Raw genomic sequence first — 16,432 nt, forward strand, 5'->3', positions numbered from 1 at the left:
GATTGACTTATGAGCTTGGTTACAGAACGAATTAAATTTGTATCTCAAGGTGCCACTGTATTTCTTCTTTAAATGCTGCTGAATTTCTTCAAATTCCTGCCCTTTCAAGTATCTGCATGTAACTACTGTCTGCATTTCATTTCTCATTGTTTTCATGACTCAAATATTAGTATATACACAGCTACAAATCGTTATGTTTTACCTACTTTAGCCCTAGTCAGAATGAGGTTTCTATGGCTCAACATTCAAATTTAATCAGGATAAAAGTCAGAAACCTGGAAGAGCAATGAGTTTATGTTTTTATTAAACATCCCTTATTCCAGTGAAAAACTCTGAGGCATTGATTCATAAATTGATAAAATGTATATCTGCCAAAACACAAACGTGAAAAAGAAGTGTTCAAACCTCACTACTTGTCAAAGAAATGTAGCATTTTTTATCAAGCAAAGAAAATAAAACAAAAAAATATTTATTTATTTTATTATTGAGAGTCAGGGAAGCAGAGACAGACTCCCGCATGTGCCCCAACCGGGATCCACCCAGCAAGCCCACTAGGGGACAATGCTCCATTGCTCAGCCAAGCTATTTCAGCGGCTGAGGTGAGGCCATGGAGCCATCCTTTGCACCTGGGGCCAACTGGCTTGAACCATTCAAGCCATGGCTGTGGGAGAAGAGAGAGAGAAAGAAGGGGGAGAGTAAGGAGTAGAGAAGCAGATGGTCGCTTCTCCTGTGAACCCTGATTGAGAATTGAACCCAGGACTTCCACACATCAGGCAAACACCCTACCACTGAGCCAACCGGCCAGGGACACAAAAGATTTTTAAAGAAAAATAGCCATCCACAATTATAAACATGGTACCTTGAAAGTATTAAATTCAGAAAATAAAAATATTCAAAATAATAACACCAGTCTTCCAAGGATGCCTAATGGCAGTTTTGTACATTGCTGGCACGAGTAATATTGCTACAACCATTTTTGAGAAGCATTTTGAAAAAAAATTCTTTTAATTTAATTTTAAAGATTTTATTTATTGATTTTTAGAGAGAGGAAAGAGAGAGATAGAAAAAGAAAGGCGGTTCCCAGCCAGGGCACACAGGAGAAGCACCCATCTGCTTCTCCACCCCTCCCCCTCTCCTTCCTCTCTGTCTCTTCCCCTCCTGCAGCCGGGGCTCCATTGGAGCAGGGTTGGCCCGGGCGCTGAGGATGGCTCTGTGGTCTCTGCCTCAGGCACTAGAATGGCTCTGGTTGCAACAGAGCAACGCCCCAGATGGGCAGAGCATCGCCCCATGGTGGGTGTGCCGGGTGGATCCCAGTCGGACGCATGTGGGAGTCTGTCTGACTGCCTCCCCATTTCCAACTTCAGAAAAATACAAAAAAAAAAAAAAAAGGAAGGCAGAAGGGAGGAGTAGGAAACATCAACTCATAGTTGCTTCTCATTTGTGCCTTGACCGAGCAAGCCTGGGGTTTTAAACCAGCAACCTCAACATTCCAGGTTGACACTCTATCCACGGCACCATCACAGGTCAGGCTTAAGAAGCATTTTGATTGTGTGTATAAAGAATCACAAAAATATTTTGACTTTTTGACCCAATAATTTGGCTTCAATGTCTGTCAGAGGCACTGTAAAAATAGGAAATGCACACTGATATTCATTACAGCAATATGTACAAAGGAAAAAACTCAATGTACCACATCAGAGGAAAAGTAAATAGATTACGGAAGATATACTAGCTTGAATATTATGCAACTATTTAATGATTGCTCCAAGGTGAGTAATATTAAAGGTGTTTATATAGAACTATGGGTTTTTTTAAGATTATATAAGTACTGTGTCTATGAATGGCATCTGTGATTTACCCATGTAAAGCAGACATCTAGGAGTGGCCCTTGACATGTCTCTGTCCCCAACCCTGCAGAGTCACTTCATCACTTGGTGGACATGTGGGGGTCAATTTTGCCCACATAGTAACTCTGAACACTTTTCTTTGGCTTTACCAACACCACCCTGGTCCAAACAAACACCTCTTCCACCCACACCTGACAAGTACCCTCCCTACTCTCGTCCCCACTGCAATTTACTCTCCACCTACAGCTAGAATGGTCTCTTACAATGCAGACATGATGTGCCACACCCTGTCAAGTCATCATGCATTCTCACCACTCCAGGACAAAATGCCAAGCTCCTCACCCAACCCCAAACCCCACATGCTCTGGCAGCCAGCTCCCCCTTCTCTCCCTGATAGTCAGCCTTCTCTGTCTCCACCACCAGCCAGGGGTGTCTCATCTCAGATCCTTCTGTCTTCCTGGGGGCCCATGCTCCACAGAAGCTGCTCTTCTGCTTAGAAAACTCATCCTTCAACCCATTTGTCATCTTCTTGAGGAAATCTTGCTGCTACTTGAGACCAGGTCCTCTTGTTACATGCTCTCATAGCATCTGTTTACTTTTTGATCTTTTGCCACCCCTCCCCCACCCTACCCCAGGAGAATATAAATTCCATGGGAGCATCGACTTAACTTGTTCACTGCTTTTTCTTTTTTACAGAGACAGAGAAAGAGTCAGAGAGAGAGATAGACAGGAACAGAGAGATGAGAAGCATCAATCATTAGTTTTTCATTGCGACACCTTAGTTGTTCATTGATTGCTTTCTCATATGTGCCTTGACTGTGGGCCTTCAGCAGACCAAGTAACCCCTTGCTCGAGCCAGCGACCTTGGGTCCAAGCTGGTGAGCTTTGCTCAAACCAGATGAGCCTGCACTCAAGCTGGTGAACTCAGGGTCTCGAACCTGGGTCCTCTGCATCCCAGTCCGAGGCTCTATCCACTGTGCCACCGCCTGGTCAGGCTTGTTCACTGCTTTTAACCCAGAGTTCAATCACATGTTGAATGAGTAAGTCATCTTACCACTGTCACTTACATCCATATCTTCATTGGATTCATATCTCTCATTAGATAGTAATCTCCCTGCACTAAAAACCGTATCTGCTCTGCTTACCATTGAATCTCTGTATCTGCACCACAGGAGGCCTTCCAAAAATATATAACAAATAAGATTTATTACAAGGCCCTGGCCAGTTGGCTCAGTGGTAGAGCATCCGCCCGGCACGTGGATGTCCCAGGTTCGATTCCCAGTTAGGGCACACAGGACAAGAGCCTATCTGCTTCTCTACCCTTCCCCCTCTCCCTTCTCTTTATCTCTAACTTCCCCTCCTGCAGCCAAGGCTCCACTGGGGCAACTGGACGAGAGTATGGCCCCATGGCCTCAACTCAGGTGTTAGAGTGGCTCTGGTTGCAATGGAGCAAGGGCCCCAGATGGGCAGAGCATCGCCCCCTAGTAGGCATGCCAGGTGGATCCTGGTGGGGCACATGTGAGAGTCTGTCTCTCTGCCTCCCCACTTCTCACTTAAGAAAAATGCAAAAAAAAAAAAAAAAGATTTATTACAGCCACTTGAAAAATAGTGTCCTTCATTTTCAACTGTAAGCATTTTTGTCAGACACATCTTTGCCACAACATTTTCATCATACAATTAATTGGCTGTAAGGCAATTTTCACAGTAAAAGACAAAATAACAAAACATAAAAGAGGGACATTAAAAAGAACACAATGAAACAAAAAATTAATAACAATGAAAAGACTTTATTGTGAAAAGTGAAAGACATTGTATTCAAAGTCTAGGATATATATTTAAAACTTAACTTCGTATTGCATTGTGAAAAGCCATGCAATATACTCTAATGTCACAGTCCATCTAATGTGGAAACATTTAAATACATCTAATGTCATATCTAAAGTTAGCTACAGAACCAAATTAATGCTCTGGAAGACTGATGTGAATAGCAGTCCTCTCTTTTATATTTGCCTTAGCTTGGTCAACTTTTGGTTTTGATGACTGGGAAGGATGACCAAGCTCAATGAAGACTTTGCAAACTGAGATATTACCATTTCCTAGTCTAGTGTGCAGTCTGGCTTTACTATAGTTTTACAGTCTGGCTTTATATGTAGTTCTATCGTCCACTATTTTAAGACCACCATGTCTGCTCCTCACTGTAGAAAACATTAGAAGGTTTAAGACTGATATAATCTAAAAACCGGGATGCCGAAAGAAGTTTTGTCAAGGAGAAATGAAACCAAACTGACAATTAGCTTAAATACATTGTCTACCAAACTGTCCGCCAGTTATTTTATCTTCTATGGCAAAATTGCCTTACAGCCAATTAATTGTATGGGGAAATGCTTGCAGCAAGAAAGCTTACTGCAAAAATGCTGTAGAACCATGAAAAATGAGGAGGTAAAAATCACACCAAACAACAGGATTGGGTTAAAATTGTGAAAATATGACTGATTTTTTTCCCTTCAAGAAAAATTATAATGAAAATAATAATAATATAAATAAAAATGCACAATCAAAATGGAAAATTAGCTCCACATATTATACTCACTGAATAAATATAATTAAAAGCTAAAAATAGAAATACCTATAATTATTTTACTCTATGAGATAAGATGTTTTCATTTTTTCTCTTGTGTGTCCAAAGGGTGCATCATTTTTACATACTTTATCCTCATAGATAAAATGTATTTTGTTTTTCCTGATTCATGTTATATCGCATGCATTCATCCAAGATGCTAAACTGCCTGCATAATTATTTTTAGCAACTGCATAATGTTCAGTTAAATTACTGTACTTTGGGGTGGTATTTCTTTAAGATGTGTTTCCTGGAGCAGAACTCAAACTGTATGAATATTCACATAGAGTATAGATTTCTGACTTCACTGAAATGAGAAAAGAAACAGGCAATGGCGGACATAATGAGTGCTTGAAGTGGAATTAAACAGTGTGATTATTTTAAAAGAGAGTCAAGGGTTACACCAAGCCTTTATAAAAAAAGTTATGTTTAGAAGAAATATTAAGTTGTGTTTATTAGAAAGCTGCTCAGCCAGGCAGCTCTGCTGTCTTCTGAAATGAGATGCACGTGTTGAGAAGTATGGATGCTGAATGGGGGGGGGGGGGTCTGATCGCCTGGGAAGACTTCAGGAAGTCGAGGTCACGTGCAAATGTAGGACATTAAAAAGTGAGGTGTTAACTAGTTGGAGGCAGGTAGGGGTCTCCCAGTCTGTTAGGAAGGGAAGTAGCTATAGAGACACTAGTGAGCAGGTGTCAGAGGGGTGTCAGTGGCAAAATGGGAAGCACTGGTGCAAATTATGCAGGATGGACGGTAATCATCGTTGCCTAATGCTTTTCAAAATGCAAGTCTAGACAGGATGGCCTCTGGCTTCCTTCTCAATTATTTTGTAAAATGACAGTATCACAGCCCCAAGCAGGGGCCTGAGTTGCAACCATCTCAGTTCATTTCCATTAACCCCAAATTTGCCAGTCCGCTGCTGTCTCTCCCGCTGCCTTAGTCATGCAAAGTCCCTAACACCCGTGCTTCACAGAGGACCCTGGGTAAGGGCAACCAGTGTAGAGTCGCATGCAGTTCTTTCCAAAAACAGCAGAACTTCACATGCTTGAGCTCAAAAAGCCTGAGGTTTTTTTTTATCATGGCTACACTAAACTGCTTTATAAGAATCATCACCATGTTCTTCAAACTCCCCTTCCTGCTCTGTTGGCCTCAGTCCAGGCTGTATCCCTCTGGGTTGAGCACCTCCCATTTCCAGACAGTTCTCCTGGCCTCCTGAGATAGGAGAAAAGGATCTGCTTTTCAAAAACAATCATGAGATTCCTGTCAAGATGGTGGCATGGGTAAACATGTATTCGGAACCTCCCACAACCACATCCAAATTACAACTACATCACAGAGCAACCATCATTCAGAATGCCTGAAATCTGGCTGAACAGAAGTCCTATCACTAAGGACATAAAGAAGAAGCCACATAGAGACTGGTAGGAGGGGCTGAGATGCAAAACAGGCTGATCCCACACCCGTGTGTGGAGTTTTCAAATCAGAAAGGGTATCTTGGCTGAGGCGGTTTCCCCTAAGGAGCAAGGGGCCAGCTTTACATCAGAACCCTCAGCCCCGGGTTCTAGTGCCGGGAAGAGAAGTTCTCATAACTTCTGGCTATAAAAACCGGTGGGGATTGTGGCTGCTTGAGAGGGAGGGCCGCTGGAGTCCTAGCTAGTTCTTCTTAAAGGGTCCATGCACAGACTTACTCAGATTCACTTGCCCTGCCCTGGGCTCCAACCCTGGGGCAGAAGCTCAAAAGGCACCATGGACATATGGGGAAGAACTGAACTGTTGGACAAGTGAAGAAAACTGTATGTCTGGCATCAGAATGAAAGCTGGAGGGGCCTCTTTCTCCCAGACAGAAGTGCTAGCAGAGAACAGTTCTTTTGCTGAGCCTTCTCCCCACAGAGCTGGTAGGTGGGCACCTTCTCTGAGTCTCCATCAACCTGGCTGACATTGTCACCCCACCCTGGTGATTCCCTGAGACCCTGCCCCAACCAACTTTCATATCCACCCAAGATGTTTCCAGTGGCTTTTCCATACAAAGGGTCTGTCTTGGCTCATGCTTAGGACTTGTCTAAAGCCCCTCAAGCAAGCAGCATCTGGCCTCTGAGTACCCAGTACCTTTCATTAAAGGGCTCCACAATTTGGTTTCTCCTAGGCCAACAAAAGTAGCAGCCATCTGCAAGTCATTTTGTGAACTCATGCCAGGTGGCTTTGGGCAGAGCACAGACAGCAGATGACCTTGGCCTGCACCTCCCAGGAGGTTCCAGGGCCAGTGCACCCAGGAAACAGCTTCAGACCACTCCAGACTACAACCCAACCACTCCACCAGCAACATACTCAGTGGGCACCAAAGCCTCACTGAAGCAAGTCCTGCTTCATGGGACTTTGCATAGCAGATCTTCCACTGTAGTCATAGCCATTCCTTAAAACTGATCAGCCCGGGTGCTCGCTTCGGCATCACATACTAAAATTGGAACTATACAGAGAAGATTAGCATGCCCCCTGCGCAAGGATGACACGCAAATTTGTGAAGCGTTCCATATTTAAATTAAAAACAACAACAAAACAACTGATCAGCCCGGGGCTAGGGGGTCAATTCCTCCCACTGAGGTGCCAACAGCAATCAAAGCTCAACCACAATAAGACAGTGCACACAGCTCACATGGGGCACACCTGGAGACCCCAGGTTGGGTGACTGGGGAGGCTGCACCACTGGGCCCTATAGGACACCTACTATACAAAGCCACTCTACCAAGTCTGTAAGATGTAGCAGCTCTACCTAATACATAGAAACAAACACAGGGAAGCAGCCAAAAGAAAGAGACAAAAAAATGTCCCAAATGAAAGAACAGGAGAAATCGCTGGAAAAAACTAAATGAAATGGAAGCAAGCAATTTACCAGACCCACAGTTAAAAATACTGGTTATAATGATGCTCAAGGTACTCAGGAGAAGGGTAGATAAACTTAGTGAGAACTTTAACAAAGAGATAAACATAAAAATGGAACTATAAAACATAAAAAAGAACCACTCAGAAATGAAGGATACAATAACTGAAATGAAGAATAAATTGCAGGCCCTGACCAGTTTGCTCAGTGGTAGAGCATCGGCCCAGCATGTGGAAGTCCCGGTTTGATTCCCAGTCAGGGCACACAGGAGAAGTGCCCATCTGCTTCTCTACCCTTCCCCTTCTCCTTCCTCTCTATCTCTCTTTTCCCCTCTCGCAGCTAAGGCTCCACTGGAGCAAAGCTGGCCCAAGCACTGAGGATGGCCTCCACCTCAAGTGCTAGAATAGCCCTGGTTTGCTTCAGAGCAACACCCCAGATGGGCCTAGCATCACCTCCTAGTGGGCATGCCGGGTGGATCCTGGTCAGGCGCATGTGGGAGTCTGTCTGTCTGCCACCCCCCTTCTCACTTCGGAAAAAAAAAAAAAAGAATAAATTACAGGAAACCAACAGTAGTATAGATGAACTAGAGAAATCAGCAATTTGGCCTATAAGGAAACAGAAAACAACCGATAGAACAGCAAAAGAAAATGAAATCCAAAATAAATGAAATAGTGTAAGGAGCCTCTGGGACAACTTCAAGAATACCAACATTTGCATCATGGCTGTGCCAGAAGATGAAGTGAGAGAAAGCAAAGAATTGAAAACCTATGTGAAAAAATAATGACAGAAGACTTTCCTAACCTGGTGAAAGAAGTAGACATACAAGTCCAGGAAGCACAGAGAGTCCCAAACAAGATGAACCCAAAGAGGCCCACATTAAGACAAGTCATAATTAAAGTGCCAAAGGTTAAAGACAAAGAGACAATCTTAAATGCAGCAAGAGAAAAGCAGTGAGTTACTGACAAGGAAGCTCCAATTAGACTGTCAGTTGATTTCTCAACAGAAACTTTGCAGGCCAGAGGGTATTGGCAAGAAATATTCAAAGTGATGAAAAGCAAGGACCTGTAAACCAATATTACTCTACTCAGAAAAGTTACCATTTAGAACCGAATATCATTTAGATATAGAGCTTCCCAGATAAAAAACTCAAGGAATTCATCACCACCAAACCAGTATTATAAGAAATCATAAAGCATTTTCTTTAAGAAGAGAAATAAAGATAAAAAACATGAATTATAAGATAGCAATAAGTACATCTATCAAAAATTACTTTAAAAGCAAAAGGATTAAATGCTCCAATCAAAAGACATGAGGTGATTGAATGGGTAACAAAACAATACCCGCACATATGCATCTACCAGAGACTCACTTCAGATCGAAAGACATGTACAATACAAACTGAAAGTAATTCATTGTTGAATCTCTATTGCCTACACAGGGCTTGGTACATGGATCTTGCTCAGTAAACATGAATGAATGAATGAGTAATCAGAACTAGAATATTCTAGTTTCAACATGTCATTAAAAACATCTATCATTAAATTGCATTATTAAGTCATGTTTGCACAATCTTCAACCCTGGTTGTCCTCAGGGACTTGGTTATTTTAACTACTAGCAAAAACTTTTAGATTGTCATTATGTTTGGAAGAACGCAGCTAATATACATATACACTATGGTAAAAAGGAAATTCTGACTAAAGCCAGTTTGTTCCCCCTGGACTTATAGTTTATGGAGTTTCTCCATTAGGTAGAGTTTAGCTCATTACATGAGTTTACCCTTGATGTGAAGAATTTAAAGGGTGTATTGACATTTTCCTTTATTTCAGCAAGCTCCAGAAGACAAAGAGGAATATCAGATGGCTTCAAGGAGTGACTGGTGAATGGTTTGAAGAAATTCAAAGAAAAAAGTTTTGCAATGAAACAGATGTTAGCCAAATGTTAAAACAACCCCTTACGTACAGACTAAGGAAGGGGGTGGCAGAAAATGGTAAGAAAAATTTACATCTAAGTTTTTTTCTTATGGCACAGTATTATAGATAATGGCTCAGTGAGTCTCCAATCTAACCAACCTATGTTTAGGACTATTTTAAAATAATATGGTACAAAAGTTAGGTTAAAAGCTCAGACATCAATATTTTTAAAAGTCCTAGATTCAAATCTCCTTTCTGTCTTTGTATATATTCTCTATTCTATCGAACTCCATGTGACTCTATTCAAGTTACTTATTCTCTATAAGCCTCAATTTTCTCATCTTTAAATGGGTATGGTAATACCTACTCACAGGGTGGTTATGAGCATTAAAAAATTATGTATAAAATACTAAGCTGGAACACAGTAAGCACCTAAATAAGTGTGGCAACGATGCAGGAGGAGGAGGAGGAGGCAGGAAAGGCGGGCAAGGGGAAGAAAAGGAAGACAGGAAAGGGAGGAGGAAGGTCATAGAGGTGCTGCCCCCTTTCTGGTACTTTGGTAGCAAGCCCTGTGAGCTCCAATAAATGCCTTTTTGGACAGTCTAACTGTGTGACTGCTGGCATGTTGCTCACCTTCACCAATCGCTTACTTTTTATTTCTGTAAGTGATAATAAAACCTTTCACAGGATTATAGTCAGAATAACAAAATACATTAGAAATTATAAAATACTATAACAGTATAAAGTGTCTGTCTACTGATAGTCACATTGACTGCTTTTGCTTGTGTGTTACTAATATTAGTAATATCAAGAAACATGTAACAATATTTCTAAGCTTACATATTGGCAATATTTTGCAACTCCCTCAAAGAGACTCATATTTCAGACTCATTTCAGATATCTAGATGAACCCCATATATACTCTGCTGACTATCCCCTTACCTTGAATTCCTCTAATATTTATAAACTCAGCATGTCCAAAGGTATTACAGGATTGTGGACTTTGTATATGTTGATGTTGCCTTAGAATTTTTAATGCTCATACCTAAAACTATATATTATCGATACATACACATTATACTTATGTATTTATATTACATGCATACATACATATAAACCATATATATAGCAAATATATACACAAGGTGGGGTAAAAGTAGGTTTACAGTTGTCTGTATGAAAAATAATACAATAACTAATAAATAATACAAGAATAAACTCTATGTTCTGCATACTCACAATTGTAAACCTGTTTCTACTCACTTTGTACATAGAGATAGATTTTTTTTTTACAGGAATAAAAAATACTCTAAATGGCTTAATTTCCTTTTCTTTTACTCTCTTTCATGTGACAATTACATGGGATCTATCATTGTTTTGAAATATTAAAATAAAAGTTTCTGAAGGACAGGGTGGTTAAGAGCAATGTAAGAACAGAATGAGGTCCCTGCTGCCTCACCTCGGGTTTTAGATAGTCCTGAGGAAGACAGGCTGAGTAAACTCGACACAGCTGGTGTAGGGGAGGGTGCCACAGAACCGCGGTCCACGGGTCTACCGGGTGTACTGAAAGACTCCTCGTCTTTGTGAGGATTTCCTCTACCCAGCAGAACCGTCAGAGGCACGGGACTTCCCCTTGTCCCCGAGCCTTCTGTAGAGATGCCTGCTGCGTCTCTAGACGGCACAAGAAAGAGGAGGAAAGTGAGTTCTCTTGTGATTTATTTACCTGGAAATGTGTTAATTATAAAGAATTTTCACAATCTTCTCTTAGATCCTGTGGAATTACAAACATCGAGATCTAACAATGTCCCTACTCAAAGAACATCCGTGCCTGCTCGACTGGGCTTCAGCTCATCATTTGCTTCCCTGTTCTCCTTCAGAAAATCCAGAAAGGAGACGTTAAAATTCCAGTCCCCGGGACAGAAAGGGTGAGTCAGATTCAGATCACGTGACAGCTCATTAGTTACCTGATCCCAGAAGCCAGCCCCCTCTTTTGTGTTCAGAATGTTTAATGTTTGTTCTTAGAACTTAAGTTCAGATACTAACAAAGGAAACGGGACCTAGCTTGCAGGGGGACAGAGTCCTCATGAAACTTGGCTCACCTGAAATCCCACGTCTAACCAACTGCACAGGTCCAGGTAATAATTACTGACAATTTCCCACTGCTCTAGCTGCCTGGTATATGCCTTGGTCATACGGATATATTTAAATCAAAACTACTTCTTCCTTGGGGAATAGGTGTGTCTGTGGTCACAGGGAAAGATGAGGTACTAAACGAACAGAAATGAGAAGGCTAAAAAGACTAAAGAAAAATCAGAACCATTTTTGATCTCATTGCCCAGAATTTATATTTGAGGTGAAGGAGGGGAAGCTTTTGGTGCAGTGGTTCCAGATGGTTCCTAGTTTAGAACGGTATAAATTAGTTCAACTTGACTCATTGTATTTGCTGGGTTGCTTTGTGAAAAACAAGCAAGGCTTTGCTTCCCTTCAATTGAGCTGACTGCGAAATATTTTCAGCACGCCTTCCTGGTTGAAAAGCTTCCCACCCTCTTAAGGTGTTGGCCTGGCGTATGATGTGTTCTGTGTGTGCGGTCAAACCATTAAGAGTGCATTGCAGAGCTTCAGTAAAAGGTGTTAGAGGTTACTTACTGAGAAACAATAGGTTTCAGCTGGTGGGGCGTGTGATGAAGCTTCTGGACTTAGAGAACACAGTTCTGTCCTCCCCTCTGGGGTGGATGGAAGGATCTTTGCTTCTAGCTTTCACTAGAGGCTCTTTTGTCTGTGATGAAATAAGAAATAGCTGAACAGAATGTAGACTTATGTGGCTGTCTCTACCAGAGTCACTTACAAGCAAATCCTCTTCGAACAGGTGAGTTGCCTTTCTTTTTGTACAAATGTGTGAAACATTAGTATTTCTTTCATTTGGGAAATTTAAATTGAGGAGTATTTCCTTTGTAGCTAGCATTTCTTTCAAGGAGAAAAGAAATAATCCTAATGTGTGGTATAGCTGGGACTTGTGATATCATCTGTTTTACGTGGTTTGCTTTAAGGCAGAGCTTGTATCGCTGAACAATCTAACATTAGTAAATGAAGAAAAGTTGAAAAACCTGTTAACTCTATGGACAAGTTATTTCCTAGCTCATATTGCAAGTTATTGCAAAAGTGGATCAAAGAAGATAAAAGATCTATAATCTTCATTCAGGGTGGCATGTGTCTTAGTTATAGACCAAACTGTAAAAAAAAAATTGAAACTCTGGCAAAATTATGTTTAGTAACCATTCTTCTTAAATACCAAATGAACTAGATGAACTGAAACATATAATACAGCATGCAGAAATTAAATAAATTTTATCGTTTTAAGTGTATGTGTATGCTTAGCTGTTTTCAGAATTTGTCATCTTTAAATATATTTTACTTTCAAAGCATAACTGGAATGAAAAATTTATTAGTTATGCTGATGCAGATTCATGAAGACACTGTGTTTTTGCTCCTAAGAGGTTTCAGAAGATGAAATGTAAAAATGTGTCCTTTTTATTTTGTAAATATCAGTGTGACCTAAATATTTGTATATAAACCCTAAATGTGTATGGTTAAGGAAGTGCTATGGTAGGAATGTAAATTCCCAGGAGCTCTTTCCTCTTAAGTAGAACCGAACTTTCGTTGGCAGCTCTGATCTTTGGAAATACCAAATCAACCTTCAAAGTAGGCTGATTCGGGAGCCCCTCCTTGCCTCTGAATGTGCCAGGGGGGGCTGACCAGGGCCCAGGGAGAAGCACTGTCATCCCTGCCAGGTGTCTACTTGCTGGAGCATCAAGGTTTGACTTGGTCAACCTTTTTGCCCCGGAGAACAATTCAGCTTATAGGATCTTTTGCAAATCACAGAAAGAGAACCTCTAGACAAAACACAACCTCTGTTCAGCCCTGAAAGGTTGAGGATCAGAGAAATTTCTTTTCCTCTGTTAAGCTATAGCTTAACTGAGCAATGACACTGGATAATGGGTAACTCTCTCCAGGGGTGAAAAAATGGACTTCATTATTTTACCAGATACACTTTCTTTATTTTAGAAAGGCCAAGCCAATAAAAGTATTTGGCATATTGAAACTTTGATTTGCTAAAATCTGTAGATAAAAAGTCATGGGAACATAGTGACCTCATGAATTAATAAGAAGGCCAAAAGTTCTGACATTTCTGCTTCAGATATAACTAGGTTTTCCTCCCAAACTTATGCACTTCCCATATTATCCCATTATTATTTTAATCCTAATTATAAAATGATCTGTTATCCCCCAACCTCACCTCAGGAAAAAAGAAAAATATTTTCCATTCATGTTTTAATTTATTTATCGCTGACCAATCAGTTTTACCTGTAATTCCCCTCCCCCCCCCCCATGTTTCCTTGTGAGTTGTACTCCTCATGTCTTGCTATGGGGAATCTAGTGCCTGTGACATATGGTGCTCACCTCCCACCACGCAGTCTCAGTAACTCCTTGCCACCAGTTCCTTCCACATAGTTCAGCAAGTAACCAACAGTGTATGCCATGAGCAAACAGGGACAGCCTTATCTGGCTGCCACATAGCAGCCACAGTTGTTCCTTTCTTATTCCAGCCCCCAGGTTACTATAGCAACGCCCTCCCCCCATGGGTAGGGGGTGTATGTGCTACTCTGTGTCATGTTCCGACCTATTCCACAATAAAGTTGCCGCTTCAAGGGGGCCATACCCTCATGTCCACACACATTCCAGAGCCGTGCAGCCACGTGCCACCAGTTCATTATCAGATTTTAGGGATGTGGGTTTTTGCCTGCTACTTTTTCCTCTGTTGTAATCCCAAGGACTAGGCAAAGTGCATATACAAGGGGACTATATAGTTCATAGGCTAATCAGCAACATGTACAGTTAAATTAAGACTGCTTCTTTTCTCTGAGGACCATCAGAGTGGTTAGCAGACAGTAAGCTGTGATTAGGGAATGACAAGTTCTATCCTGACATGAGTGTATGCAGGCCCACCACCCTGTTCCTTTAGCATAATTTTTTCCCCTTGAGATGCAAAGAGCTTTGGTGGATCCACCTAGCTGCTCTTCAGACATGCCCGAATTTGCCTGGTCCAGAGGATGTACACAGCATAGGCAGTCCAGCTGCAACCTTAGTTTATATAAGCAAAATAAATTCAAATACTGTTTTGGAAAATTAGAGGCAGATTGTCTTTGTTCCTAGACTTTTTTTTTTATTGATTGATTTTAGAGGGGGCGGGGCAGAGAGAGAGAAAGGGGGAGAGGAGCAGGAAGCATCAACTTAGAGTAGTTGCTTCTCCCCTATGTGCCTTGACCGGGCAAGCCCAGGGCCTCGAACTGGTGACCTCAGCATTCCAGGTCGACGTCCTATCCACTGCATCACCACAGGTCTGACCTTTTCCCTAGATTCTGGTGGGTAATTTTATTTTCTCTCTACAAGTGTCCTACCATGTCCTCTTCCCCATTCCTAGCTGAGGGCCTCAACACAGAAACTTGAGACACCTAGCCTGAAGGAAGTCAGGGTCAGCAGGTTCTTTCTCTGGAAATGCTCCACATCAGGTGTGCTGTCCACAGATAAACATCAGGGTCGTGGTGACAGGAGGGAGAAGCAAGACAAGGGCAGTGGTTTGGAATTTCATCCTGGGTTCCCGGCCAGCATTTCCTTTTTGATCTGCTCAATCATTATTATAACCTCATCAGCAATTTAAAAACAATGACAGATAATCAGACCCCAGGGATGTTTACCTTTTTTTTTTTTTTTTTTTTTTTACAGAGACAGAGAGAGGGATAGATAGGGACAGACAGACAGGAATGGAGAGAGATGAGAAGCATCAATCATCAGTTTTCCATTGCAACACCTTAGTTGTTCATTGATTGCTTTCTCATATGTGCCTTGACTGTGGGCCTTCAGCAGACCAAGTAACCCCTTGCTCGAGCCAGTGACCTTGGGTCCAAGCTGGTGAGCTTTGCTCAAACCAGATGAGCCCGCGTTCAAACTGGTGACCTCAGGGTCTCAAACCTGGGTCCTCGGCATCCTAGTCCAATGCTCTATCCACTGCACCACCGCCTGGTCAGGCTATTTTTCATTGTAATGTATGTTTAATTCTGCAGGATGTTTAGATGTTCATTCTGGTTTGGGACCCACTACAGTATAGCTTCCTATACCCTCTATGCTAAGGGCTGTCAGAGTTCCTGGCATGGGTGCCAGTAGCTGAGGTGATAGTTTCTCCTTCATTTATTTATTGAGCTTTTATCAGAGCCCTACTCTGGATCAGATGCTGTATTTAGTGTTAGAGATAAAATAATGAAAACAAAGCCAAGTCTGCCAGGAGGACGTCATAATCTGGTGGGGAACACCAGGTTACCACGTGTGGTTGGTCAGGAGTTTCACTGCAGATCTCCCGGCAGTGCCAGTCACCTCGTGATCATCATGGATTCGTGTACTTACTGAGGCAGTTCTCTGGCAAATAACAGTAAGGATCTTGAGGAAGGGGTGCCCTTTAGAATTCACACAGGGACACTATCTGGCCTCATGGCAACCTGGGTAACAGCCAAGTGCATTGATGGTTATGGTGTAATATGGTGAGTGCTACAGGCAATGCAGGGTATGCCTGCTCTGAGAACCTATAGGAGAAGCACTTAGCTTGGACTGAAGGATCCAGAAGGCTTCCTGGAAGAAGAGAGCCAATTTTTGAAGGACACATAAGACTAAGGGATTAAGATTTGGAATGTGGCACCAGGCCGAAAGAATAACACAGCAAAGGTACAGAGACTGGAAAAAGCAGTCATCTAGGTCCCTGAGGTTCAGTGACCCTCAGGAACTGAGGAAAAGGTGAAACTAATAAGAGATAGGGTAGGAGAGGGTGGCAGAGTCAAGAATAGAGGGACCTTATATGTGCAATGCTAAGGAACTTGGATTTGATTGATCCTGCAGACAGCAGGGAGCCATTAATCACTTTTTTGAGTAATACCATTCTTTTCCTTATTATTTATATATACTTATTATATATAATATATATACACATATACATATATGTATCACACATATATTAGATAAAAACTACCCACTGGACAAACACATTTTGGTGTATTTCATGTGTGTATGCATGTGCATGTTTGTCTTTTTTTCCACTGATACAGTTTTTAAACAGAGAAGTGACATAATCAGATTTTTATT

At 41.7% G+C, this 16,432-nt stretch overlaps 1 protein-coding gene and 1 non-coding gene across 9 annotated transcripts in view; both read left to right on the forward strand.

Moving 5' to 3' along the window:
• LOC136315591 (protein O-glucosyltransferase 3) overlaps window positions 1-16,432 on the forward strand; it is a 112,342-nt gene that overhangs the window by 43,050 nt on the left and 52,860 nt on the right. For 4 of the 8 annotated variants that reach the window (XM_066247348.1, XM_066247311.1, XM_066247312.1 and 1 more), the window contains exons 2-3: window positions 9,164-9,324; window positions 11,016-11,172. In XM_066247348.1, the coding sequence (XP_066103445.1) occupies window positions 9,164-9,324; window positions 11,016-11,172 (318 nt within the window). Of the gene's footprint in view, window positions 1-9,163; window positions 9,325-11,015; window positions 11,173-11,276; window positions 11,383-11,879; window positions 12,114-16,432 lie in introns of those variants that run through there. The other 4 variants (XM_066247323.1, XM_066247330.1, XM_066247320.1 and 1 more) reach the window with 3 other exon arrangements.
• LOC136321599 (U6 spliceosomal RNA) lies at window positions 6,891-6,996 on the forward strand. Its single transcript, XR_010728746.1, has one exon. It is a non-coding gene; the product is annotated as a U6 spliceosomal RNA (small nuclear RNA).

This window comes from Saccopteryx bilineata, chromosome 1 (genome assembly GCF_036850765.1).
Source record: "Saccopteryx bilineata isolate mSacBil1 chromosome 1, mSacBil1_pri_phased_curated, whole genome shotgun sequence".
Classification (NCBI taxonomy): domain Eukaryota; kingdom Metazoa; phylum Chordata; class Mammalia; order Chiroptera; family Emballonuridae; genus Saccopteryx; species Saccopteryx bilineata.